Source organism: Protopterus annectens, chromosome 3.part1, assembly GCF_019279795.1.
Source record: "Protopterus annectens isolate FY-2018-M chromosome 3.part1, PAN1.0, whole genome shotgun sequence".
NCBI lineage: Eukaryota > Metazoa > Chordata > Ceratodontiformes > Protopteridae > Protopterus > Protopterus annectens.
This window is the reverse complement of record NC_056732.1, coordinates 222,163,211-222,190,424: the sequence shown is the minus strand read 5'-3', so window position 1 is coordinate 222,190,424 and position 27,214 is coordinate 222,163,211. Positions and strand designations below refer to the sequence as shown.

Below are 27,214 nucleotides of genomic sequence, written 5' to 3'. Positions count from 1 at the left end.
ATTAAAAGTTCTTGTCAAAAAGCTCAGCAAATACATGAAGACTACAGTGGAACACAGATTAAAATTAGCATCCACAGTCAAAGATAGTAAAAGATCCTCCTTTAACTATTAAAACTGTTCAGCTTAAGCACAGCCACAGGGTATGTTTCTGAGCCATTGAAAATGGTTGTCATTATGCCCCACCATAAAGGGGCCGCACCCCAGATCCAATAAATTATAGACCCATCAGCCTAGTAAGTGCCGTTTGTAAAGCCCTTCAGTATATTAATTTATAGCTGCTTTCATAAACACCAGTGTAAAATAAGTAATCTTCTAAAGCAAACAACAGTATGGTTTTGTTAAAAGGAGATCATGGCTATTTGATTCATTAAACTCTGAGAATGTCACTTTAGCTGTAGATAGCAGTAGTGCAGTTCATACAGTGTATGTGGATCTGGTAAAGATCTTTTAGCTGCTCCCTAAGCTGGTATTCCAAATAAGCTTAAATATGTAAACCCAGATCCTCATGTTGTAAGACAGTCAGCAAACTGACTGACTGATATAACCCATGCAGTTAAAGTATTAGGTGCCCCCCAGAAAGTAAAAAAAAAAAAAAGTAGTTAAAGGCATTCCTTATGGCTCAGAACTGGGATCCCTTCTATTTGTTGATCTTCAGGTCATTAATCCAGACATATTGCTAACTAAATTTATCTATGATTGCAAGCTGGGTGTTTCCAGTCATTCAACAGCTGACACCAGCAAAGGGCTAAGCCATACAAATCAGTGGTGTATTCAGAAATGGGCTTACGTTAAATGCACAGAAGTGCAACAGTGCCACCTTAAGTAAACAAAACATGACAACAGCTTACATTATAGAAGGTACCTCACTCCAGAAAGATAAGGTCATCAGAGATCAGCACCCTTGTGGATAACACCCTATTCTTTAGACCATCATGCAGCAGCTGTAGTCAGGAAATATTTCTATTTAGCCCATTTAATAAGTCAAGGTATCTCATCCTAGTAAAAAGTGTTTGTCTTTCTTCTGTGCTCTACCCTGATCAGACCAATTATAGCAAGTAATGGTCCTTTTTGTATGCATCTGTCTAAACACATCACACAGATTCAAAGACCCCAAATGTTCCTAATTAAAAGGAAACCAGGTTAACCAGGTTAGATGCCCTCATTTATCATGATAGGCTTTAAACTTTTATCCTGTATTTTGCCACGATTAGACTCCTCTGCAGTGATTTGTCTAACATTCTGTGTTATTGATGGCTCAGCCCTCCACGATCTCCTTCACCTCCAGAAAACAAAAGTTTCCATAAACACTCGAACCAAAGACTTGAGTCTCCATCAACCAATAAATAAGATGCAGGAGGGACAGATTTTTTACTCAGTGCTTCCTCATCTCTGGAAAACATTACTTAAAGAGTGATGCCCTTGCTTGTGTTAAGGCTAACCCTGAAGATTAGGTGGGCACCCATAAATTCCTTTATATCCTTACTCCTTTACCACTGCCTTGCATATTCTGTGAACCATTGGATCTAACAAAATGTGCAGTGGCCAGTAATTTAATTTTTTTTCTTATACATTGGCTACGGCTATATGTGTCCTGTTACAATGTCCTATTACTATGCAGTATAAGGAGCCCAATTGGTTACCCTTAACAACCAATAGTAGTGTTGAGATAAGTCTCTGGTCACATATTACTATGGTAGAGACTGCTGCAGAAAGTCCCAAAATAAGGAGAATGAATGGGTGAAAAAAAATTGACTTGTATATACCTGAGATGACCGTTTCTTGGAATATTCCCTTTTCTCAGATTTTTGACTATCTTGAAATTGGTATATAAAACTTCAGGGGTGTGGAAGGCTTGCCTCCTCTAATCTGAGGATGCAGAGGTGCATGTTCCTTGCAAAAAAAAATAAATAAATAAGAAGAGAGATGTTCTGGATTCATTCTTCTCATGCATGTTTAATTCCCTTCCTGGGTGTCTGCGCTGGACATGACACGGGCTGACATTTCAGTAGGGAGCACTACCAAGAAAGTACAGTTGTGTACACTTACCATAAATGTAGATGTTTGAGTGTATTCACTGTTGCAGTCATTACATTTGGGTAATCTGCTTGCAGCTTGCCTTCAGTCGGCCTAATTAACAAAGTCTTGGGTCCTGCATCGGTTGCTGTCCCTTCTTCCATGACATCAAGTTGTCAGGGGTATAAAACATGCAGCCGATGCCATTACATCAGTTTTTCTTGCCCCAGATGTCAGGTGCCCCCAATGCGAAGCAATTAAACATAAAAGCACAAAAATATACGTCTAACAAAAAAGCAAATACACCAAAAAGGCTTTTAAGCATAGTAAAGGAAAGCAGAGGTATAGCCAAAAGAAGTTAGGGGGCTGGAGGGAGGGTAACCAGGACTGCAATAGTGAATACACTCGAACATCTACATTTTTGGCAAGTGTACACAACTGTACTATGTTCTTCGTGTTTCGCTGTTGCAGTCATTACATTTGGGTAGATTCCTAAAGCTATGGTTGGGAGGAGGAGTTTAGATAGCATTAGGGCCAGCTATAAGGCCCTGCAAGACTGCAGTGGCAAAGCCAGCTCTGGATTTAGAGAAAATTGGCAAATGATAATGCTTGGTGAAAGTATGTACAGAACTCCAGGTAGCAATTTCTAGGATGTCCCTGGTATGGATGCCTCTGAGAAAGGCTCTAGAGATAGATGCAGCCCTGGCGGAGTGAGGTCTGATTCCCTGGGGGATAGGTTTTCCATGGTGCTTATAGCAGAAATGAATGCAATGGCTTATCCATTTAGAAATAGTTTGCTTTGAAATAGCCTTCTCCTCTGCCCCTGTAGCAAATGCTACCAACAGTTGTTCAGATTTCCTTTGAGGCTTAGTCCTGTCCAAGTAGAATCTAAGCTGTCTGTGCATATCTAAGGAATGCAGTATTCGTTCCCCTTTATTCTGTGGATTGGGAAAGAAGGGTGCAAATGAATGGACTGATTGTGCCACACTGGATACCACCTTGGGCATGAAGGATGGATTGGTTCTGAGTGACACCCTGTCCGCATGAAAGATGATGAAAGGCTGTACTGCCATAAGGGCCTGTAATTCAGATACCCTTCTAGCTGAAGTCATTGCTAAAAGGAAAGCTGTTTTCCAAGAAAGAAATTTTACGTCTGCAGTAGCAGCTGGCTCGAAAGGAGGTAGAGTGAGTTTCTCCAAGACAAAGTTAAGGTCCCAGGCTGGGGTTGGAGCTCTCCTGGCTGGTCTCAAATTTTGTGCCCTCTGAGGAACTGCTTGAGCAGTGGTTGAGAGAAGAGGGGAGGTTCTGTGTTATAATGAGCTGAAATGGCTGAGGCGTGGGTTGTAATGGAGGAAAAAGACAGGCCCTTGTGAAACATCTCAGTTAAGTATTGTAAAATCGGAGGTAAATTAGGCGCTGCTGTGCTCATCCCTTGAAATTGGTTTCAGGCACAGAATCTTTTCCATTTTTCAGCATAAGATTTTCTAGTACTAGGCCTCCTTGCCTCTAAAGTGGTATCCATCACAGGTTTGCTGAGGGATGGTAAAGGAGAGGTTAAGTAATTAGCCAGGATGCAAGGTTCAGTGTTGGTAGCTGAGGGTGCAGAATCTAGTTCTCCTGCTGAGACAGCAGGGAAGGAGTCTGAGGCAGGTGTCATGAAGATAACCGTGACACACTGTGCAGGAGGGGGTACCAGTGCTGGTGTGGCCAGTCTTGAGCAATCAAAATCATCCTTGGTTTGTCCTGTTTGACTTTTAGTAGTACTTTGGAGAGCAGAGGCAGAGGGGGGAAGGCATAGACTGATAGGTTTTTCCAGCTGAAAGACAGAGCATCCACTTTCCAGGCTTGTTTGTGGGGAGTCCTTGTGCAACATTTGTCCAATTGGTAGTTCTGGGAAGAGGCAAACTGGTCTATAACTGGGCTCCCCCATTTGCTTGTCAACATGTTGAAAATCCTTGGTTCCAGTTTCCAGTCGTGTGGGTCCATGAGGTTTCTGCTTAGTCCGTCTGCCAGTGTATTTAATTTTCCTGGCAGGAATTGAGCTTGTAGGTGCACTTGGTAGCTCAAGGCTGTGTTCCACAATGCCATGGCTAGTCTGCAGAGGGGGTAAGAATGTGTACCCCCTGCTTGTTTATGTACCACATAACAGTGGTGTTGTCCGTCTTTACCATTAGTTGTCCTGGAAGAATGTGGTCCTTGAAGGCTGTCAGAGCATTCTGTACAGCTAACATTTCTTTTTGATTGATATGCAGGTGCATTTGACTTGGGTTCCATTTGTCCTGAATGCACTTCCCTGCCAGGTGAGCCCAACCATGCATAGTCTGAGGCATCTGTTGTTAGGGTTTGGGCAGCAGGGAGTGGTGTGAAAGGTAGTCCCTTGTTTTGGTGGCAGGCCTCTGCCCACCAAAGGAACTCTAGGCGTAGGCAAGGTGTGATAGGAATCATTGTTTCTAGGTTTTGAGAATGTTGACACCATAGGCTTTTTAGATACCACTGTAGTTTCCTGATATGCAGTCTTGCATACAGAATTAGAAGAATGCAGGAGGCTATGAACCCCAAGGCTTGCAGTATTTGTCTTGCAGATAGCAGGGTTTTTGTGGCCACTTGTTTGAAGTAAGTTGTCAAATTAATTTGCTTTTCTGGCGTGAGGTAAGCTATCTGGGAAGTTGTATTCAAGCTTGCTCCCAGGAATATAATTTGTTGATAGGGTACCAGTTGTGCTTTCTTTACATTTATGGTGTACCCCAGAGAAGTTAGAACCCTTTTTACAAAGGCCAGATGATTCAAAAGTATGTCCTGGCTTTCTGCCTGAATTAGACATTCGTCCAGGTATGGGAATATTTGAATATTTCTTTGCCTGCAAAATGCAATAACTGGAGCTAGGCACTTTGTGAATACCCTGGGCGCAGTAGATAAGCCAAAGGGCAGTGCAGAGAACTGACAGTGCGTGTAGCCTGCTTTGAAGCGTAGGTATCGTCTGCAAGATTTACTGATTGGGATGTGCAGGTATGCTTCTTTTAAATCTAGTGTTGCCAACCAGGCATCTTTGCCTAGCATAGGAGGTAATTGGTGAAGAGTCAGCATCTTGAATTTTGGAATCTCCAAAAAGGTGTTTAGAGTAGACAGGTCCAGGATAGGACGCCATGAATTGTCTTTCCTGGGTACCAGGAAAAGTCACGAGTAGAAACCTTGTCCCTTTTCCTCTTCTGGTACCAGTTGAATAGCCCCCTTGCTTAAGAGAGAAAGTACTTGTTTTTGTGCCTCTGCCCACTGATTTGGGGGTAGGTCCGACCATCCACTTGGTGTTGGCGACGTGTGGAAGTGAAATCTGTATCCTTGGGACACTATATTTAAAACCCATTTGTCCTAGGTAATGAGTTCCCAATTCTTTGCATGAAGAGCAGTCTTTCCCCCCAAAGGGGCAGTCAGATGATAAGTGCTTGGAAATTTTAAAAGGAAGTCATTGAGACAGTTTACCATAGTAGGGAGTCTTATTCCACTGCTTAGTTCTGTGAGTCCCTTGGGACTGAAACGTGGGTTTTTTGCTGTGTCTGGGTTTGGCTTGAGAAGACCTGGAAGGTGCTGGAAAGGACCCATTTTTAGAGGGCCAGTGCCTACTAAATCTAGGAGGCTGAACTTGTAAAAAATCTTTAACAGTTTGCATAGATTTAGCTTTATCTTCCATCTTTTTAAGAATTTCTTCAGCCTTGTTGCCAAACAGGCGGTCCTGATTTAAAGGAGCATCCAACAATTTAACTTTAACATGATCAGGCAAAGATTGCTCCTTAAGCCAAGCATGCCTTCTGAGCACAGACCCAGTAACAGCAGCCCTACAAGAGGCATCTAATGAATCAAAACAACATTGCAAAGTATGTTTTCCAACTTGTTCGGCAGAATGCATTAAATCCTGTAATTCTTTGTTTTCCACGCAGTCAGGAATCAAAATAATTTTCTGTTTAAGCAGTCCAATAAAGTTGCAGATATTTAACATATGAAACTGGCAGTTTAAAGCCCTAATGGCCAAGGTTGCAGAAGTGTAAACCTTCTTACCCCATCTATCAAGCGCCCTTGAGTCTCTTATCAGAAGGGGTAGGATTTTTAGCAGTAGAAGCCTTAATACCCTTGGGCTCCTGTGAAATAGTCTCTGGATCTGCAATAGGGTTTTTGAAAATAAACTTGTGGGACTCAGGGACCCTTTAGTATCTGTCAGATTTTCTAGCAGCAGGAGGCAGGGAATCAGGGGCCAAATTAGGTTCCGAGAAAGCATCATCAACAATGTCCAGTACAGGAGGAATAGCTAAAGGCCTATGCTGAGGTAGGGGAGGGAAATCCCTAAGCCTCTTTTTGAATCGGAGTAATCCTGGCTTTCCCAGTGGAAATGCTCCCTTAAAGAATGCAAGGTTTCCCCAAAAGAAAAATCCTCAGGAGGTGAAGCAGAGGGAATAGAGTCCTCTGCATCAGAATCCTTATAAGAGGTAAGGACAAATCCAGGTCATCAGAAGAGTCAGAAAAAACAGAATCCTCATCAGAAGATTCATCATCAACCTCAGTCCTAGACCTCTTAAAAGGGGGGTTGGCTACCCCTGATTAGAGTTATTAGATATTCAGCCATTTTTATCATTTGTTTTTTAGGCATAGAGACTTGAGCATGTGGCCTGGGCGTTGGTTTTTTAGACATGGATCGAGATTTAGGCGTCTGTTTAATATGCAAGTTCGTAGGCCTGAATACACCCTCAGAAGCCGGTGCCTGCACAGCAGCTCCAGACCCATCCAAGGTAGACATCCGCGGGTTCCATAGTTGAAGCATCTCGCGGCATACCGGACTCTGAATGGGTCTCAGTAGAGGCCTGCAAATCAAAAGTAGTGGGTATCAGGGGCTGCAAAAGCACCTCACTGAGTATCGTCGAACTGGTGACTGGCTTAGAAGCGTCGTCGGCAGTTTTGAACCTCGGCGGCCTGTCTCTATCTTTATCTTTACATTTTTTCAGAATCCCGGTAGTCGGATGGCTAACTGACGACATTTCTGGATAATTAAACAGAGAACTGAAATATTTAGAGGCAAAAATATACCAATGGCGGATAGTGCGCTGATTAAATAAAGCACAAAACCGGCAGCAAGGTACGTCATGGTCAGGGCCTAGGCAAGGAATACAGTACGAATGAAAATCTGTATGAGGTATTTGCTTTCCACAAGTAATGCAATTATTAACATTTACTGACATCGGTAAGGAGCAAGAAAAAGTTTTCCCAATGGGGTCCTTAGCTTTAGTTGAAGACTTTGGTTCTGAAACTCGAAAACGAAAATTTCAGGAGTCTGCTGACTGGCACTTACGAACTGCTTCTGCTTCGGGCACCGCACGGCAAGAAAGGCTGGTGTAATGGCATCAGCTGCATGTTTTATACCCCTGATGACCTGACGTCATGGAAGAAGGGACAGCAACCAACGCAGGACCCAAGACTTTGTTAATCAGGCCGACTGACCACAACCTGCAAGTAGATTACCCAAATGTAATGACTGCAACAGTGAAACACGAAGAACATATGTGCAGTCAAAGCACCTGCAATTGGTTGCCCTTCGTAACCGGTTACAGTACCTTCCTGGTAATGTCTAGTGTGCTAGTTATTTGACAAGTGACTGATAGGAATTATAGAGTAGTTTTATAGGAACTTTTTTTTAATTGAGACAGGAAGCCAGATAAAACTGTAGGCAGTTATAACAGCAATTTTTTAAACTGAGACAGGAAGCCAGATAAAACTGTAGGCAGTGATAACAGCAAACACTGCCCACAGCAAATTGTACATGTTTTTTCCCCCCAACTTTTGGCAGAATTGACATTGAAGGGGGGGGTCCTGCGTACCTGTCAACTTGCTCCTCAAACATTCTGACAAAGCCAAACATGGGGGGGGGTGACAAAATCGGGGCAATTTATAACTATTACTCTAAATCACTTATAAAGTTAATATTCAGCAGTTTTTGCATCAGTGTGCATTTTCAGAACAATACAAATTGAAACTCTAATGTCTAGCATTACTGATTTATCTGTAATCTTTTGGGATTTACCAGAAAGTCAGGGACAAGGTCAAAACATCTTGCAGCCTAAATTAAAACTAGAATTTTCTTAGATTAGATCCAAAAGCCAAAAACCTATATGTTGTTGCAAAATAAGTGGTAGGTTTATGCTTCTGGGAGTTTATTCTCCCAAAAAGAAAAGCACTGGTATAACTTGCAAAGATGAGTATGAAAGAAAATTCAGAATAGAAGGTTCATGAATTATGCATGAACTATATAGTGTGGCTTCTCTCCGTTTCCCTGTAAAGGATCTGTTGTGTAGGAGAACTCAGTCTTTCATTCATTCATTCTCAGATTGCCACTTAATTTGAAATAGTGGGGGAGTCTGATTGACAAGGTAATGAACAACAACATAAAAAATGAAGAGGGTTGTGCAAAAATTGGAATCAGTCACACAGATGCCCATTTACACTGACACCACCCGGCTTCTTTGCCCAAGAATTCTGGATTGGCAAAAAATGAGAAGACAAAATCAGAGACAATTTTAAATATTCTTAATTCACTAAAAACGTTAATAGACCAACAAGTCTTGCAATGGACATGCAGTTTTTGAACAATAAGTGTGAAGCTGTAATGTCCAACATTATTGGCTTTCCTAACATCCACCATGATGTACCAGAGAATCAAAAGTGGTATGAGGGGCAAGGGGAAAAAGAGAAGGTGAGGGACATTCTGGAGGAGTGAACAAACACACACACTTACTCGCACAGCCGCATACACGCAGTTGCTGAAACGTGCACTTTTGCATGCCCTCACACTTGCTACTCACTTATGCTCTTTTTTGTACATGCACTGAAGTAAGGATTTGTACCTCTTTTGACAAAAAAAAGTAGACTGCATATGCCTGCTTACACCCGGCATAAACATGGAGTTATCAAACAGTAAGAAGTAGGAAATCCTAACAAGTGGCAATACTGATTGACTGTACTCACTGGTGACTTACCAGAAAATTAAAAAAGGTACAAAGTACAGGAGAAAAGGTATGTTATTGCAACCAGATTTGTAATGCTGTCTTACTCCTAATGTTTTTTTGAAAGGAGTGAATGGTTGAGTAAGAAGGTGTCTGTCAACTCCTAATTACCTTTGTATTGATATGTTTTGCCAGTTAAACATGAGCAGGAAGAAGAAATGGAAGCTAAACTTAGGCAGCCAACTGCGAGAGGGACAGATATTTCTTCATGCGTACATTTCGTTTTTAAAGACAGCGCATAGAACCATGTGCTCTTTTACACTGACCACAGATTCAGGGTGACTGTGATCCTGTTATGTGTTTTAAACAGGATCTGGAAAGTCAAGCTCCTCCTTAAGGCACCCTTTTTTGTGAAAGTGTACAAAGAGTACGGGGTACTTTCCTAATAGTATCTGTGATGTCCGTTGAACACCAATAATGTGGCTTTTCCGTTTTTTTTTTCTCTGTTTGGCAGACCGAGCAGCTCAGTCTTCAGATTATTAGCCTCCAGTCTGGAGTCCTGCTTTCTTTCTGCTGCTGTAAATCTCTCTGAACAGTAGGTTAACATCACTCTTACACACAGCTATCCCATCAAGGAGGAGGATTTCAGTGTTGCTTTCTGTTTGAGTGAAAGTGATGAGATGCTGTGGAAAACTGAAGTTAACTTACCATTCCAATTCTTCGTTTACAACAGCAGAAAATAGGAGTGCAGACTTGAGGCTAATATCTGAAGACTGAGCTGCTCGCTGAATTCACCGCTTGATGTCTTTAAAGCACGCAACCCGCAAATCCTAAAACTGTAACCTTTAATCGTCTTACAAACCCACCACCAATATCCTAGAAGAATTTTTAACAATTCACCCTTCCCGATCACACTGATTTGTTGTAGTTTTAGTAAAAGAGAAGAAAGTATACCATGTGGGAAAATCTGGTTGCGATAACATGCAAGTACCAGAGAAAAATATGAGGCAAAATGCGGGACTTTTGCAAAGTCATTTTTCAGGTACTTGTTTTTCGTGAAGATTTATTATTATTATTATTATTATTATTATTATTATTATTATTATTATTATCACCATTATTTTTTTCATATTTTCTTTGCAACCAGTCGTGATGGCAGCACTGCACCTGCATCTGTCCAGCCAGCCAGTAAGATGCAGATGAAGTGGGGCCAAGAATGCAATTTTTTTTATCACATTGCAAAACTCAAATTAAATTTTTATACTAAGAAACAGGCTTTTTTTTTTCCTGCTAAACTGTAGTTTAATAAGTGTGTTTCTCTTCCAGCTGAAGAGTTTGCTAAGGGCATAGTTTATGAAGTTCTGTAAACTGGGGGGGGGGGGGTCACCCACTCACCTCCCCCACCCCACCTTTCCTATTGTTCTAGTGTCCTTGATTCACTTAATCAAACAGTGCTGTGGAGTAATTTGAAAATTGGGCTAGGCTCCTCAGTAGTCTCTTGGACTGTATACCTGTATACATATGAACCTATATTGTGATGTACTGCATTGTTATGTTTAGATGTTTTAGATTAACTTAGAGATGAATTTTGAGTAACATTATTTTTTTTTTTGGTCCCTTAGGTTCGTTACGAGTAGGTCTAATTGCTGTGAAGCTGGGGATGATGCCAGTATGGACCAAAAGTGGTGAAAGACATGTTGTTTCATTACTTCAGGTAAAGTTGGGTTAAAATGAAATATGTTCTGGAGTTTTGTTTTTTAATAGCTTATCGTTAGAATTCTGACAAATTAAAAAAAGCGATAGTAAATTTTGCACATGTGAATTACAGGTAGTACAGTAGAGAGTCTGTTATCGAACTAATTGGGACTTAGGGTAGTTCAGATAATCAAGCTGTTTGAATAATCAAACATACTTTGAACCAGATAAAAAACTTCTACAGTCTTGTATTTTGAATACACTTTTCAGCCATTCAGCACTTCCAGTGGACAATAAAGAATGTTTTTCACACACGAGCGGGCTACAAGTTAAAAAAAACATGCACAAGTGAATACGTATACTGTTTACATATTCGGACTTTATGATTTTTCCTACTTTTTGGAAGCCTGCATTTGGATAATTGACATTTAAGATAATTGACTCTCTACTAGTTGTACCACTACCCAACCTTTTCTAACATAATTTTTTTTTTTACAAAGCCATCATATTCCACCCCACCCCCATATGACAAGTCTTTTCAGAATTAGTTCCTTTGTCTTGTGCCTACTGAATACTAGGTTTGAATCTGACTCCTCCATTACCTCAGATTAAGTGGTTATCTCAGAATGAATGAATTAATGACTGAGTTCTCATACAGAACAACAGATCTTTTATAGGCAAATGGAGAGCAGCCACATAATATGGTTCATGCATAATTCATGAACCTTCTATTCTGGATTTCGACAAGTGGCTGTCTAATGTATTGTGACTGGTCCAGACATTCAACACCAGTGCTTTTCTTTTTGGGAGAATAAACTCCCAGAAACAAAACTACCTACCACTTATTTTGCAACTGCATATAGGTTTTTAGTTTTTAGATCTAGTCTAAGAAAATGCTAGTCTTTAATTTAAGGTGTGAGATGATTTTTTATGCAATTTCTTTAACTTAACAAAAATGATATTATATGGACTGGATATTTTGGGGTGGGTGGCTGGCCATATAAAATCTTTTTTTTTTTTTTTGGCATTACTTTATTGTGTCATTTTTTTTTTTTTTTTAATTAGTTTGCCCTAACTGCAGATCGTCTTGTGAAAGGAGATCCTAACTGGAGCTTAAGGCTTTTAGGTGCCATAGCTCTGATACTCAGAGGAACACAAGACCCCATTCTGTGACAAGCTAATGAACAACCATAGTAGGGGCTTGTATAGTCAACCCCCCCCCCCACCTTGTCGAAAACAGTTTCCATCACTTTTTTCTTGGGATTTTTCATTTGCTTCATATTGAACTTTGCATGATTTTTTTTGTGATTCATTTAATTTAGAATGACTAATCTTAACTTTTCTTGAGTAGCCTTGCTGATGCAAAATCTTAAAATCGTAAATCCCTAAAAACAAATACATTTGCTATTCATCAGCTGCATTAATGTGTGTGTACAGCTGTTTCTTTTTGTCTTTTGAATAACTTCATAAAGTTTTGCTTATAAAATAATGTGTACATGGCAGATCATGACTTTTTCAGAGATCTAAAATAAGCAGGTGAATTTTGCAGCATGCCAAAACAGGGTTTTCTGTTAGTACTAAGCTCCAAGTCTCTAGAAAATAGTGTTTAGTTGAATTCAAAACTGACATTGTTTACTTTTAAGGCTTGCTTTTCGTGTTATTTCTGCTGTGCTGTTTTAAAATCCCCAAGAAAAAAAACAACTGCTATTTCCGTGATGTGTATTTTATCTTTCTGTTTTAGGTAGAGGACTGCCATGTCATAAAATACATTCCAAAAGAAGAATATGATGGGAAATCAGCTGCTTTATTTGTTGGAGGAAAAGTCTCTTCTCCATTTTCTGTAAGAAAAGTATTTTATTCTAGTGCTAAATTCATTTCACAGTAAAAATGTAGTTATTAAAATAATTCAGTTGATTTTACATGTGGCTTCTAATTTCATGAAATTTAAAATATACGTGTGTAGATATGACAGCTGTTGCTTACAAAGCTGTAACCATATGTAATACAGCTATTTCAGATGAGAGGTTACTTTCAAGTTATAGTTAACTATTAGAGATTGAGATCCTATTGAACTCACTGTGTGGCAGTCATTCTACTGAACAGTAACATCAATATTGGTGTGAAATCATTACACCCATTGTAAACTTTTGTAGGTTTGCTACTTCCTCAACTCCTTTGTTCTTGCAGTCTGTTCTCAGCTTGCATACCCTTGAAAGCCTAGTCTTTTAACGGTCTGTCAAAACTCTACCTTATATTACTGTAGTTTAGTCATTAACAGCCAAGAGTATCAGATTTTCTCTCTCTCTGTTTCTAAGGATAGGTTTTCTGAATTGATGATGCAACTTCCCTGCCTGAATTCTTGAATATGCATATAATCCTGAAGATGGCACTTTCCCAAATGTAACAATGTGACTTACTAGTGCCCATCAACCCTCATCCTGTTTCTAGAGCAAAAAATAGTTATTCAGGACTGGTGGACTTGGTGTGTTTCTGCTGCCTTCTCACTCATTGAGTTCTACAAGTTTTTCTTCCTAGACAAATACTTAAGGGGTGGGCTAGTTCTATGACTTGGAGCAAGCTTCCAGGCAAGACTCAAGTCTACACTTTACATTGAAAATGTGGGAAGTTTTTAGTCATTTATTTTGAGTGAATTCCTTTATACTGCTTGCTTTTGTGGTCATTCTGGTTGGTCCTGTGAGAAACATCTGTACCTTGGCTTTAAATGACCCACTGATCGTCATCAAACCCCCCCTCCCCACTGGCCATCCATCTAGAGAACCAGAGGCGCAAGCAGCCCAGGGTAGCTTGTTGAACTTGATTAACTCCAAGGTACTTCTGTTAAGTAAGAAGGTAGCCAAGAAATCTCAACCAGATTTTTTGGCTGTCCATCCTCCACCGTATGTCTTTGTAGAAGCTGATGATAGCTCTGTAGGCCGTCCAGTGTCTATTTCAAATTCTTCTGCCTTGACCCCATCAGAAGCTGGAATGGATCCTTCCTTTCACATGTCTTCTCAGGCTTTGGAGCTGCCTGCTGTGGACATTGAGGGGAGAACTGTGGCTGATTATCTCAGAGGGCACTAAATGGGTTCCGCAGATTCTGGTCAGGGAAGATTTTCTAGTAGTATTATTGAATACTATTAGGGTTTAGAACCTCTGGTGTTTGTTAGAGCTGACATCCCCACCCAGAAAAAAAAAAAAAAGAAAACTATACATTCTTCTATAAATCCTAAGGAACCTCAAAGGGAATGGCATGAGTTTAGTTGGGCGTATTTAATGCTTTAATGGCCCTGAAACCTCCCCAAGGGATTTCTGTCCCTACTCGTTCTTGGACTTCTGTGCCTTCCAAAAAGCCTAGGGAACCTGATCCTTAGTTGAGGATTCAGAGTCTGATAAAGGGTCATTGTCACTCTTCCCAGATGCTGCCTTTAGCTTATGGCTCTGATGAAGAGGAGTCTGTTAGCCCTGAGTCTCCTTTGGAGGAGTTGTCTTTTGGGGGCATAGTAATCAGAAGGATGGAATGTTTTAAGTGGAATTCTTCTCAGTTGTCTGATATCCAGAAGAATATTACAAGCTGCTTCAGGTGGACTCTTCTAAACTTACTACATTACGTCCCGTGTTGGCTGCTTTGTTAGACACCTTTATAAGTCTGACTAGCCTGGTTTGCAAGGCTGTGGAGCGCATCATCATGTAACTCATTAACAGGGACATTGGGAACCTCCAAATCTTGGACCCTACCCAGTTTGGCTTTGTTAAGGGCAGATCATGCCTCCTAAACCTGGTGGACTTCTTTGAGACAGTTACCAAGGCATTAGACTAGGGAAAGGAGGTCCACACAGCCTACCTAGACCTCGCAAAGGCTTTCAACACCATTCCCCATTCTAGTGTTATAGACAAGCTCACCAGCTTGAACATAAACCCCTACGTCACGAGATGGGTTGCCAACTGGCTCATGGATAGAACCCACATGGTGAGAGTTGCAGGCTCTATGTCCGACTCTAAACTGGTTACAAGTGGCATCCCCCAGGGCTTAGTCCTAGGACCCCTTCTGCTTGGTATATACTTCTCAGAGGTACAGGCAAGCATAGGAGGACTATGGCTGACCAAGTTCACAGACGACTCAAACTAGGGGCCATAATTGATTCCCGGCTGATACAGACACCCTCCAGAAGAGTCTCACTGAGACGGATACCTGGTGTCAAAATCATGACCTCAAACTAAATGCCAAAAAGTGCATAGTCATCCCCTTTGGAAAAAACAAAGTACCCACGAACTACCACATAGGTGGTAGTCCTAAATACAGAAAATGTAATAAGGGATCTGGGGACCCAAGTAGATAGTAATCTCTCCTTTGATAATCATATTGCCAAGGTGGTTAGAAAATCCTTCTATGTGGCCCACCTAGTCACAAAAGGGTTCGCATCTAGAACAAAAGAGGTTATTGTGCCTCTCCACTCATCACTCATTAGACCCATCATAGAATACAATGCCGCATTTGGGATGTACCTTACAAGACACCTGCAACAGCTGGAAAGACCACAAAAGTACCTCACCAAGAGGATTACTGGCCTCAAACAGATGCCCTATGCAGCCCGACTCAAACTCCAGCTGTACTCGGTTGCATACCGCTTACTCAGAGGTGATCTCTGCCTGACATACAAGGCCATGTCCAACCCAGAATTGATGGACATGCTCCACCTAAAAAAAACAAATCCTGGAGAGCCACACACACTCTAGAGATATAAACCTCACCACAACGATAAATAGGACATGCTGGAGGGATAGATTCCTGTCCCAGAGACTCCCCATGCTTTGGAACAGGATTCCAATATGTATCAGGCAGAGCCCCTCACTAACACTCTTCAGGAGAAACCTTGACGGGTGGATGGGAAACAGAAAATTTACACCGGGGATCACTGCAGTGGCTCTGCTGGACAGTGGTGCAGGGAACTAATGGCTTTGCTGGAGAGGGGCACAGGGAACTAATCTAAGGGGGTGGCGAAAGCCAACACATTCTGGCTAGGTTATAAATGCCCTTGGGCAGATAGCCTAGTACTTACCTATGAACCTATAGCCGTCTGTAAGACTCATGATTCTCAGCCCCCTGCTCCAAAGAAACCTGACAGGTTCTATAAGTTTCCTGAGGATTGTCAATTCTGCTGTGGCCTTGATTTCCTAGACTTGTCAGGTTATTTCTGACCTCAATAACTCTGAAGGGAAGTCATCTGTTTTGTCGGTTTTAGGTTCTACTTGTCAGGTAACTCACCATTTTGTCAAGGGCAGCTGTGATACTGCTGATGCCTCTTCCAGAGCTGCTGCCTTTAGGTCTGTCATGAGGCATTGCTCTTGGCTTCGTCTGCAATCATTACCTGAAGACATTAAGGCTAAGTAGCTGGATGCTCCTTTTTTTGGGACTGCTACTGCTGCTATGTTTAAGCCTCTTCAAGAAAAAGGTAAAGATTTGCAGGACATTAAACATCTTTTGGTGTCCCTTATCCCCAAGGTCCAGAAGAACTATCCTACTAGGTCTCCTTTTGTTAGTAGGTAGCCTCGTCAAGCCACTAAAGGCAGAAAGGGTAGTAGGCAAGCTCTTCTTGCAAAGTCTTCCCAGGCTCCTGTGGCTCAGAAGCTTTCTTTTTCTGACAAACCTGCTTCTCTTTGACATCCCCCCCACGACCCCTGGCCAGGTTCCATTGTCACTTCAGTTGTCCCTCTGTCTTCCAAATGGGCAACTTTTCACCTCAGACCCTTGGGTTTTTTTCATAATCTGTCAGGGTTACTTCATGATGTGAAAGTCTTCCCCTCTTCTTTGGAGATTCCTCAAGCACTTCTAGAGCAGTGTCCTCATTTCTCAGAGGTTGTTGGGTCCCTGGTGGAGCAGGGAACTATTCAGCCAGTTCCTCCTTCCCAAGTGGGAGAGGGGTTTTACTCCAGAAAGTAACTGGTTCCTCAAAAGGAGGGCACTTTGAGACCTATTCCGGATCTCTTCTTGCTCAATACCTTTCTCAAGGTTCCTTCTTTACGGATGCTGTCTCTTCAAACCCTGTTTCTTCTGTTGCTCCCCAGGCTTTTCTGCTTGTCTTTGTATCTGAAGGATGCTTACTTTCATATTCCTATTCACACTCTTTTCAGGAAGTTTTTACTTTTCTCTATTTCTTCCTCTTATTTTCAGTTCTCTTAGCCCTTTGGTCTCTGTACTGCCACAAGGGTATTCACAAAATGCCCAGATCCTGTGATTGCCTTTTGCAGGCTCCAAGGCATTCAGGTTTTTCCTTATTTAGACAACCTGTTGATTCAGGCTTATTTTTCCAGTTGCCTGTTACAGATCTAGTGAGTTCACTAGATCTCTCCTTGCCACCCTTTTGATTTCATATTGCTTCTCCTTCCACTTCTCAGGCAAGAGTTTGAGAAGTGGATTCAGCAACTTACTCACTACCCAGGCCTGCTCTTTCAGACTCCGGTTCCTATCTCAAGAACTGTTCACCAATGCCTCAGATATTGGATGGAGGCTTCCTGTGGTCACCTGAATGTTCAAGGTCTCTAGCCACCCCCATTAGAATTCCGACCATATCTTCAGGTGTTTCAACCCATGTTCTCTCCAGGCCCCCCTGAAGGTTTAACAGACGGAACCACAGGAGCACAAAGTCTTACCTCCTCTGAAGGATAGCTCTTCAGGCCTGGGATCTGGCTATCCAGTATCAGCCAGCACTTCAGGCAGTGTATATTCTTTCAGAGCACAGTCTAGTGGAAGACTGCTTGAGCGTGTCCAAAACACAGGCTCATGAAAGGATGCTTCAGTGAGACGTGTTTCTGGACATAGTCCATCAGTGGGGTACTCCTGTAAACAATTAGCTTCCTCTCTTCTCTTCCAGAGTGGCATGCCATCTGGTATACAAAACGGATGTCTTTCCTTTTCCTTTAAAGGGGTTGTTTCTCTATGCATTCCTCTTCTTCCAAGAGTCCTACAGAAGATTCAGTTGGACTCCCAAAAAAATCTTGCTAGTAACTCCCTCTTGGCCAAGAAAGCACCAGTTCCCCCCTTTTAATGCATCTGCCAGGAGCAATTACCACAAATTACCTCACTGGTTTGAACTCACACAGGACAAGGGGTCACAAATCCATCCTCACTTGTTTATTCTTCAGGTAACGCTGTGGATGAGCAGGTTTTGATCCCTTTAAGGCACATTTTTTTCTGAGGATGTGCTCAGGGTTTTACAGGAGACACGAAAACCTGCAAGCAGAAAGGATTATTTCCAAATGGAAAAGATTTTCTGTCGGTGCCATGCTCATAAACAGTACCCTTTTTCAGTGGGGGGTGGGAGGGTCCCTCTGGTTCTTTCCCATTTGTGTGAGATGCTCCAGTCTGGCTTGGCCTATTCTTCTGTAAAGGCCCATTTGTCTGCTATGTCTGCCTGCTCTGCCCTTGAATCCTACTTCGGCTTCTCGTTTTGGGGTCAAACAGCTTCTTAAAGGCGTCCTGCGTCTTAGTCCCACAAGGGAGCCTATTCCTTCTACTTGGGGCTTTAATTTTCTTTTGGAAAAATTGACCCAGGCTCCTTTTGAGCTTGCAGTTTCAGCCTTCTGCAACACTACCTGGAAGACTGACTTATTGCTTGCTGCTACATCTGCTCAGAAGGTTTCTGAGCTTCAGGCCCTTATGGCCATTCCTCCTTTTTTGTTTTTTCACAGGGAAAAGGTGTCCTTTTGTACTAATCCTTCTTTGATGCCCAAGGTTATTAATGAGTTACCCTTGAATCAAATGATCAACTCTCTTCTTTTTTCCTTCTCCTTAGTCTGCTGGTGACAGGCTCCTGCATATCTTGGGTTTACACCGACTGGTCAGGTATTTGGGTAAAACTAAGGCCATTCATAATTCTAACCAGCTTTTCTCATCATCTCAGGCAATTGGGTTTGGCTGTTTCTAAGCAAACTATCTCCTGCTGGATATCTAAGGCCATTTCATTTTTTATTCTTTTCATGGCAAGTGTCTCCTTCTGCTAGAGCTCATTCCACTAGAGCTGTTGCTTCTTCTGGTGCTTTCTTTAAGGATTTGGACACAAATTCCATTCTTGAAGCTGCTATTTGGTCTAAATTGGATATGGTTTCAACCTTCCACCTCCTGTTCTTTTCCTTGATCTTTTTGTATTATCCCAAAGGTTAAGAATACTGCAACAGTGATAGAGAAGGACATAGAACAATTGTGTAAAATCATCCATAAGAGTAGATGTGCTTCTCTTCACTGTTGCAGTATTCAGTCCCTCCCTCCACCCTCCTTTTTTTCCTTTTGGGTTTTGATTTGGTCACCCTCCTGGCTGAGGGTCTCCTCTTTTCCATCTGCATTTTCTCCTTGTGGATGTGCGTAGCCTCTTTTGGCCTAATGGCGACTGTTCTGTACTGGGACAATTTAGTTCTGGGTATCTGCATCTGTACGTCACTGTTATGCCCTGCATCCTGTACTGGTAACATATGTGTGAAGTACAGCACAGTCAAGAACTAAAGGCTTTGGTATACTGGCCGGATGTTGAGCTATGCTTGGTAAGAGATCCCCAAGGTTAAGAATACTTTAGCAGTGAAAAGGAGGACGTCTGCTGTTAAAGTAAGATTTTTGCTCAACTATACTTGCATAGTCTGCCTGTAGTACCACATTATCTGCATACAGCAGCTTTATTGATCTGTTCCCTCCAGTCAGTTTACTAATGTAGTCCATCACCAGTATGAAAGTCGTTGGGCTCAAAACTGAACCCAGATGCACACCCACTCCCACTGGGAGGTACTTTGTAAGTCTGAATGCTATTTTTACTTAAGTCTTTGGGTCCTTGTTGATAGCCTACACTAATTCTACCAATGTTTCTGGCACTTTGAACTATCACAGGATTGCCCAAATCAGTATCTTGGGACCTTTTCATCTGCTGTGCTGCATCCTGATCTGAATTTGAACTGCTCCTTTCCAATCTTAGTTTCTGCTGCTCTCTCTATATCAGTAACCTTATTCAGCACCCTCCCTGCTGCCAAGAGTTGGGAATGGCTCCTTTGTTCTTGTATACTGGAACTGGAATGCTTTTTCTCTAGTCATGTGGGAGTACGCCTCTCTCTCCATGCTGCTATGAGCACCCCCTGGAGCCATTTCTCCTCTAGTTCAGCCAACTTCTTGATCATATCTGATCTGACCTCATCTGAGACTGCTGCTTTCCCCAACTCAGTAGAGTCTCTGTGCCATCTGCTGAGTCATTTTCTGGAAGCTGGTACAGTGCCTCTGATGCCTTGTTCTTTACATTACAACTGCTTTCCAAGCCTCTTTGTTAACTAGATGATATTCCTCCTTAGCCTTTTTCATTTTTTCTGTCTCCCACTTTTTTGCAGTTCTTTCTTTTGATAACTTCTTTGACTTCTGCTTTCCACCATCAACGTACCTTGTGCACCTTATTTCCATAACTGGGTAGGCTGCATATCTGTTCTTTAATCCTTACACATGCTGTGTTGAGGTACTACTGTTCTTCAATCACATCTAATTCCTTTTCTTCCTGAGCTACTAGAGCCCTGTGTGTATCTTTGAACTCTTTTGATTTCTCTTCAGTCAACTTCCAGGTCTTTAGCTTAGTCTCTGACCTTAGAGCCTTCTCTGTCCAATGTTTGCAGCAGATTCTGGCAACTGGTGGTTTATACTATAGGCTAACCTTTTCACTGGGGATGACTTTGCAATTGCTGAATGTCCTTCATGGATGCATCTGCAGTCATACAAACCACCATTACCAGCATGGGACTTGAACTTTGTGCTAGAAAAAGTTGACACTCCCTCCGTTTGAACCAGCAGCAGCAGATCTACAACACCTATCATGGAAAACTACTTTTCCTACTGGCAATTGCACTCAGCAAGAGTTTGAACTTCTGAGCCTTAATGGCAGGTGCAGTGCAACCTCTTCCATCCAAGATAGGGTGTCCATGAGAACTAATCCTACATTTAGCACAAGGTGGTATCAGAGTGTCTTTAAACCAGGCAATCCACCCACCTACCTTCTTTTTCCCAATCCACAAAACAGAGGGAAAAGAATGCTGCTTGGATGTACACATAGACAGTTACAACTACTACTACGCAGAACCAAAACACACAGAAAAAATGACCAGCTTTTGTAGCCTATGTATACACAGGAAGGAGGGAAGGAGGGAAGGAGATTTCCAAAGACAACAATCTCAAGTGGAAGATTCTTGCATAAGATTCTATTACTCCTACCATACCACAGAACATAAGGCCTCATTCTAATAAGGCCTTCTGCTAGGGCTACAGCCACCACCACAGCTTTCTTCACGAGGTGGCAAATCCAAGGACATTATTGAGGGGCTACTTGGACCTCGTGCATATTTACCTCTTTAAGCATTATAATTTACTCTTATATTCTAGATCCAGATCCCAGCAGCCACTGCTGTGCTGCAAGGATCCTCTTCTCTCACATTTTTTCTTTTCTTCCCCTAGTTTGGCTATGGTGTTCTACCCTATTGTTATGAGACAGTGACTGCAGCATAAGGACATAGTACAGTTTTGTATAACATCTGCAGTCAAGATCCCTCCCTCCTTCCCCTCTGTGGTACTCTAGGGTTATTTACCCTCCTAATAGCTAGCTGGGGGATCCTCATTTGTATGTATTTGTGTGTATGTATGTACATACATATTTATTTTTGTGTTTTTCTTCTTTTTTTAAACATTGGCGACACCAAGAATTTAGCCTTTCCAAGGGCAACTGTCTAAAACAAGATCTGGGCTGGAAAATACCAGAAGATTGTGTGATGCCTGAGATGGCGGGTGAAGTGCGACATCATTCTACTCCATGAGTTTTCCTTACCAGGAGGAAGTCTATCAGAGTTGCATGTTGGTCACTCTTGTATGTGATCTTGTAACTCTCTCTGTCTCTTGCTGGACCTTATGCTGGCCACAATCGAGCTGTTTGCCAGACAAAAGTGTAGAATGGCTTTCTCTTTATTCCTGTTTCCCCACCCATGTGGACCCTGGCAGTCCTCGTATCCTTTTCTGTATGTCACAATAAGTGCATTCAGGTCCCCCATTATTATCACTAACTTGCCGTGCTTTATGTAGTACGTCCTACAAACTGCTGCCTGAATTATTTCACTTCCTGTGCGTCATAATCCTGCAGTGGGGCATAGGGTGAGATTGAGTATCACCCTATCCTTACACTGGAATCTGAGGGACAGTATCAGAATTAGTGACAGTCATGGCAATGTCTTCTGAAGTCTATCCCTCACGACAATTCCCACAACATTTCTAGTTTGCCATCCCCCTGTATAGTCGAGTCTGGATCCCAATACAAGTGGCTTTGCTGCAAAGCCTTTCCATCTTGTCTACATTTTGTCATTCTTTGTCTTTTTTTGAGTTGACTAGTTCTCCTTCAGGAAAAAAAAGCAGTGTTTTTAAGCCATTTTGTTTCAGTGGTCTCTTGGGAGGGGCCCAGACTGTGCTGCTTAGAGAGCATGTGGAGAGTGTCCCTGCTTTGGAAGACGGTTGGAGGGTTTTTAATCATAGCTTTCATTGCTTTCTAAATGGATAGGTAATGCCTTTTTTTTCCTCATCAGTATTTTATTTATGTTTCTTAATTAATGCAATAATCCATATCAAAAGTGAGCACAGAAAACTGCAACATTAAGATTAACCTTCTAGATGACAGCAAATAAAAATGTAAGCCATTTGAAATAGTAAAGTTTCATAAATGGTAAACCTTGATGTTCTTCGTGTTTCACTGTTGCAGTCATTACATTTGGGTAATCCTGCTGGCAGGTTGCCCTCAGTCGGCCTGAATTCCAAAGTCTTGGGTCCTGCATCGGCTGCTGTCACCCCTTCCCTGACGTCAGGTCGTCAGGGGTACAAAAGAAGTAGCCGACTTCTTGCCGCTCGGTGCCCAAAGCAGAAGCAGTTTGCAAGTGCCGGTCGGCCGACTCCTGAGATTTTCGTGATCGAGTTTCAGACCCGAAGTCTTCAATAAAACTAAGTACCCCGTTGTTTTTTTCTTGCTCCAGACCGATGTCAGAAAAAGTTAATAATTGTATTTCTTGTGGAAAGCAAATACCTCATAAGGATTTTCATTCTTACTGTATTCCTCGCCTAGGCCCTGATCACAACATTTCTGGTTGTCGGTTTTGTGCTAGATTTAATCAACGCACTATTAAGCATCGGTATGATTTTGCTTTAAACTATTTTGGACACCGGTTTAATTATCCAGAAATGTCGTTGGATAGCCATCCAACTACCGGAGTTCACAAAAAACGCAAAGAAAAAGAGAGAGATAAAGAACCGAGGTCCAAAACCAACGACGAAGCTTCTAAGCCAGTCGCTGGTTCGCCAGTTCTCAGTGAGGAGCATTCGCAGCCCCTGAAGCCCGATACTTTAGAGTTGCAGGCTGCTACCGACTCCCATGTGGAGTCAGCTATGCCACTGGAAACTCAAGGTATTGGAACCTCGGACACTATTCCCTCAGATTTGTCCGGAGCCGCTGAGCAGGCACCGGCTTCTGAGGGTGTATTCACACCTAGACATCTTTACATTAAACCAACTTCAGCTACAAAGGCAAAGACTAAAGCACCTTCCAAAGCAAAGAAACAAACTCAAGAACCACGTGGACAGGCCTCTATGCCCAAAAAACAGATGCTCAAAATGGCCAAAGACTTGTTTACCTTGATCAGGGGTTCCCATCCCCCTCCAGATAAGAGGCCTAGGCAAGAGACTGACTATGAATCTTCAGATCAGGTTTCTATTTCTTCTAATTTCTCTTCTGATCAGGAATATTCTCTTCCCCCTATGAGTATTCTGATGCTGAAGAATCTATACCTTCAGCTTCTCCTCCAGAGCACTATTCTTTTGGAGAAACCTTGCATACCATGAGAGGCTCAGGGATTTCCTTTTATTACCTCAACACAGGCCTCTAGCCATTCCACCTGTGTTAGACATTTTAGATGATGTGTTTTCAGAGTCTAGTCTGACCCCCAACTCCCTACCTCCAGCTCCTGTTAAGCCTGACAGATATTACAGGGTTCCTTTTTAAAAACCCTGCAGCAGACCCAGAAACTATTTCACAGGGTCCCAAAGGAATTAAGGCTTCCACTGCAAAAAACCCTACCCCCTCTGACAGGGATTCTAGGGCACTGGATAGATGGGGAAAAAAGGTTTACACATCTGCTACCTTGGCTATAAGGGCCTTAAACTGTCAGTTTCATATGCTCAAATATCAGCAACATGTCATGGCATTGCTTAAACAGAAAATGTTGTTAAACTCTGAATGTACAGAAAACAAGGAAATGCAGGATTTATTGCATGCAGCTGAACAAGTTGGAAAGCATACTTTTCAATGTGGTTTTGATTCCTTGGAGGCCTCCTGCAGGGCTGCAGTTACGGGTTCTGTAATTAGAAGGCATGCTTGGATAAAGGAACAAAATCTGCCTGATCATGTTAAAGTTAAATTATTAGATGCACCTTTACAGCATGATACCTTGTTTGGTGTTAAGGCAGAAGAGGTGTTAAAGAAAATGGAGGACAAAGCTAAATCTATGCAAACTGTCAAAGATTTTTTACAAGTACAGCCACCTAGGTTTAGTAGACACTGCCCTACAAAGAACTGGTCCTTTCCTGTGTCAGACAGACCTCAAAGGGGAAGATCCAGATGCCCTAGAGGCAGATCCCAGGTGCAAGGTTCATACAGGTCAAAGCAATGGGGTGCTTCTACCTCCAAAGTTGGAGACAAATCACAGCCATACAGGAAACAGTCCCAATGAAATCCCCCTGCCGGCACCAAGCACTTATGTCCTGGCAGCACCCTTAGCGGGAAAATTAGCACTTTTTTCACAAAACTGGCACATTATAACCCAGGACAAGTGGGTTCTAAATATAGTGTCACAAGGCTACAAGTTCCATTTCCATACCGTGCCAAAAGCAAACGGTTGGCCAGATCTCCAAAAAAATCAATGGGCAGAGGTGCAAAAATAAGTCTCATCCCTCATGGACATGGGGGCCATTCAACAAGTACCAGAGCAAGAGCAGGGACAAGGATTTTACTCGACTGTTCTTGGTACCCAGAAAGGACAAGGCCTGGAGACCAATACTGGACCTATCTATTTTGAACACATTCCTGGATATACTAAAATTCAGAATGTTGACACTGCAGCAGCTTCTGCCTATGCTTGTGACTTTAGACCTAAAAGAGGCATACCTGCATGTTCCAGTCAAACAGTCATGCAGAAGATACCTCAGATTCAAGGCTGGCTCAATGCATTATCTATTCTCTGCACTGCCCTTTGGCTTATCTACTGTGCCCAGGGTCTTTACAAAGTGCCTGGCACCAGTAATTGCATTCTGCAGACAAAGAGGAATACAAATATATCCTTACTTGGACAACTGTCTAATTCAAGCAGAGAACAAGGACGTTCTTCTACAGCATTTGGCGTTTGTGAAAAGGCTTCTAACATGCCTAGGGTACACAGTCAATGAAAAGAAATCAAAACTAGTACCCTCTCAAGAGATAATATTCCTGGGTGCAAGCTTAAATACAACTGCCCAGAAGGCTTATCTCATGCCAGACAAACAAAGGCAACTGACTACCTACTTCAAAATGTTGGCAACAAAGGCCCAGTTATCTGCAAGAAAAATTCTGCAGGCTGTGGGCTTCACGGCATCCTGCATCCTACTAATTCCATATGCAAGACTGCATATGAGGAAACTTCAGTGGTACCTAAAAAGTGTTTGGACTCAACATTGCTACAGCCTGGAAACAATGATCACTCTCATTCCCTGCCTGCAACAGGAGTTTCGATGGTGGGCGAAGGCTTGTCACCAGAACAAGGGACAGCCATTCACATTACCCCCAGCCAGGCAGACACTAACAACGGATGCTTTAGATTATGCCTGGGGGGCCCACATGGCAGGAAGATGCATTCAGGGCACATGGTCCTCAAACCAAATGCATCTACATATCAACCAAAAGGAGATGCTAGCTGTTCAAAATGCCCTGACAGCCTTCAAGGACCTACTTCATCCGGGATAATTACTGATAAAGACAGACAAAGCCACGGTCATGTGATATATAAGCAAGCAGGGGGGCACACATTCTTACTCCCTTTGCAGACTAACCATGACTTTGTGGGACACAGCATTGACTTACCAAGTACATCTGTAGGCACAATTCCTGCTAGGAAAGGAAAACACTCTGGCAGACGGACTAAGCAGAAACCTCATGGATCCCCACGAGTGGCAGCTGGATCCACAAGTCTTCAGCATGATAACAAGGAATTGGAGATGCCCAGACATATATCTATTTGCCTCCCCTCACAACTACCAACTAAAAAGATTCTGCACAAGGACTTATCACAGACAAGCTTTGAAAGTGGACTCCCTATCTTCCAGCTGGAAAAACCTATCAGTATATGTCTTTCCTCCACTACCTCTCCTTCCCAAAGTACTCCTAAAGGTCAGACAGGAGAAGCCAAAGATGATACTGATTGCCCCAGACTGACCACGCCAGTACTGGTATCCAATCCTAAGGAACTTGTCTCAATACCCCAGCTTGGACCTTGCCACAAATACCTCATCTGCTGTCCCAGCAAAACAATCAGATCCTGCACAGCCAACTCAGTACTTTAAACCTGGCAGCATGGCGGATAATGTTGCCATACAAAACACATTTCTCAGTAAAGCTGTGATGGATGTCATTTTGGAAGCCAGAAGGCCTAGTACTAGAAAATCTTATGCTGGAAAATGGAAGAGATTCTGTTCTTGGAACCAGGCACAAGGAACTGATACAGCTGTTCCAAATATTCCTCAGATTTTGCAATACTTAACTGAGATGATGGATATAGGCCTATCTTTTTAATCAATTAAAATTCATGCCTCTGCCATTTCGGCTCATTACAATACAGAGCCACCAATCTTTTTCTCATCCTTTACTAAAGCAGCACCTCAGAGGCGCCAACAACTTAAGCCCTCCAAGGAGATCACCAATGCCTGCATAGGACCTCAACTATGTCTTGGAAAAACTCACCCTGCCTCCTTTTGAGCCAGCTGCTACTGCCGACATAACATTTTTATATTGGAAAACAGCTCTGCTCCTAGAAATAACTTCTGCAAGACGGGTTTCAGAGCTACAGGCACTCATGGCTATGGAAGCTTTCATCATGTTTTATCCAGACAGGGTCTCTCTGAGGACAAACCCAACATTTATGCCTAAGGTGGTGTCCAGTGTGGCTCTTAACCAAACTATTCATCTGCCAACCTTTTATCCAAATCAACAGAATAAGGGGGAGAGAATTCTGCATTCTTTGGATGTACACAGGCAACTTAGATTCTACTTGGACAGAACCAAAGTTTCAGGAAGACAGAGCAATTACTAGTGGCATATGCTGCAGGGACACAAGGAAAGGCTATCTCAAAGCAGACTATTTCAAAGTGGATAGGCCACTGCATTCGTTTCTGCTATTTACACCATGGCAAGTCACTGCCTAAGGGCATTAGGACACATTCAACCAGAGCTGCAGCCACTTCA

General features: G+C 42.4%; 1 protein-coding gene across 1 annotated transcript in view; it reads left to right on the top strand.

The window, feature by feature from the left end:
• MRPL3 (mitochondrial ribosomal protein L3) overlaps nucleotides 1–27,214 on the top strand; it is a 780,509-nt gene that overhangs the window by 116,008 nt on the left and 637,287 nt on the right. The window contains 2 exon segments of the mRNA XM_044066729.1: nucleotides 10,616–10,707; nucleotides 12,430–12,528. Of these exon segments, the coding sequence (XP_043922664.1) occupies nucleotides 10,616–10,707; nucleotides 12,430–12,528 (191 nt within the window).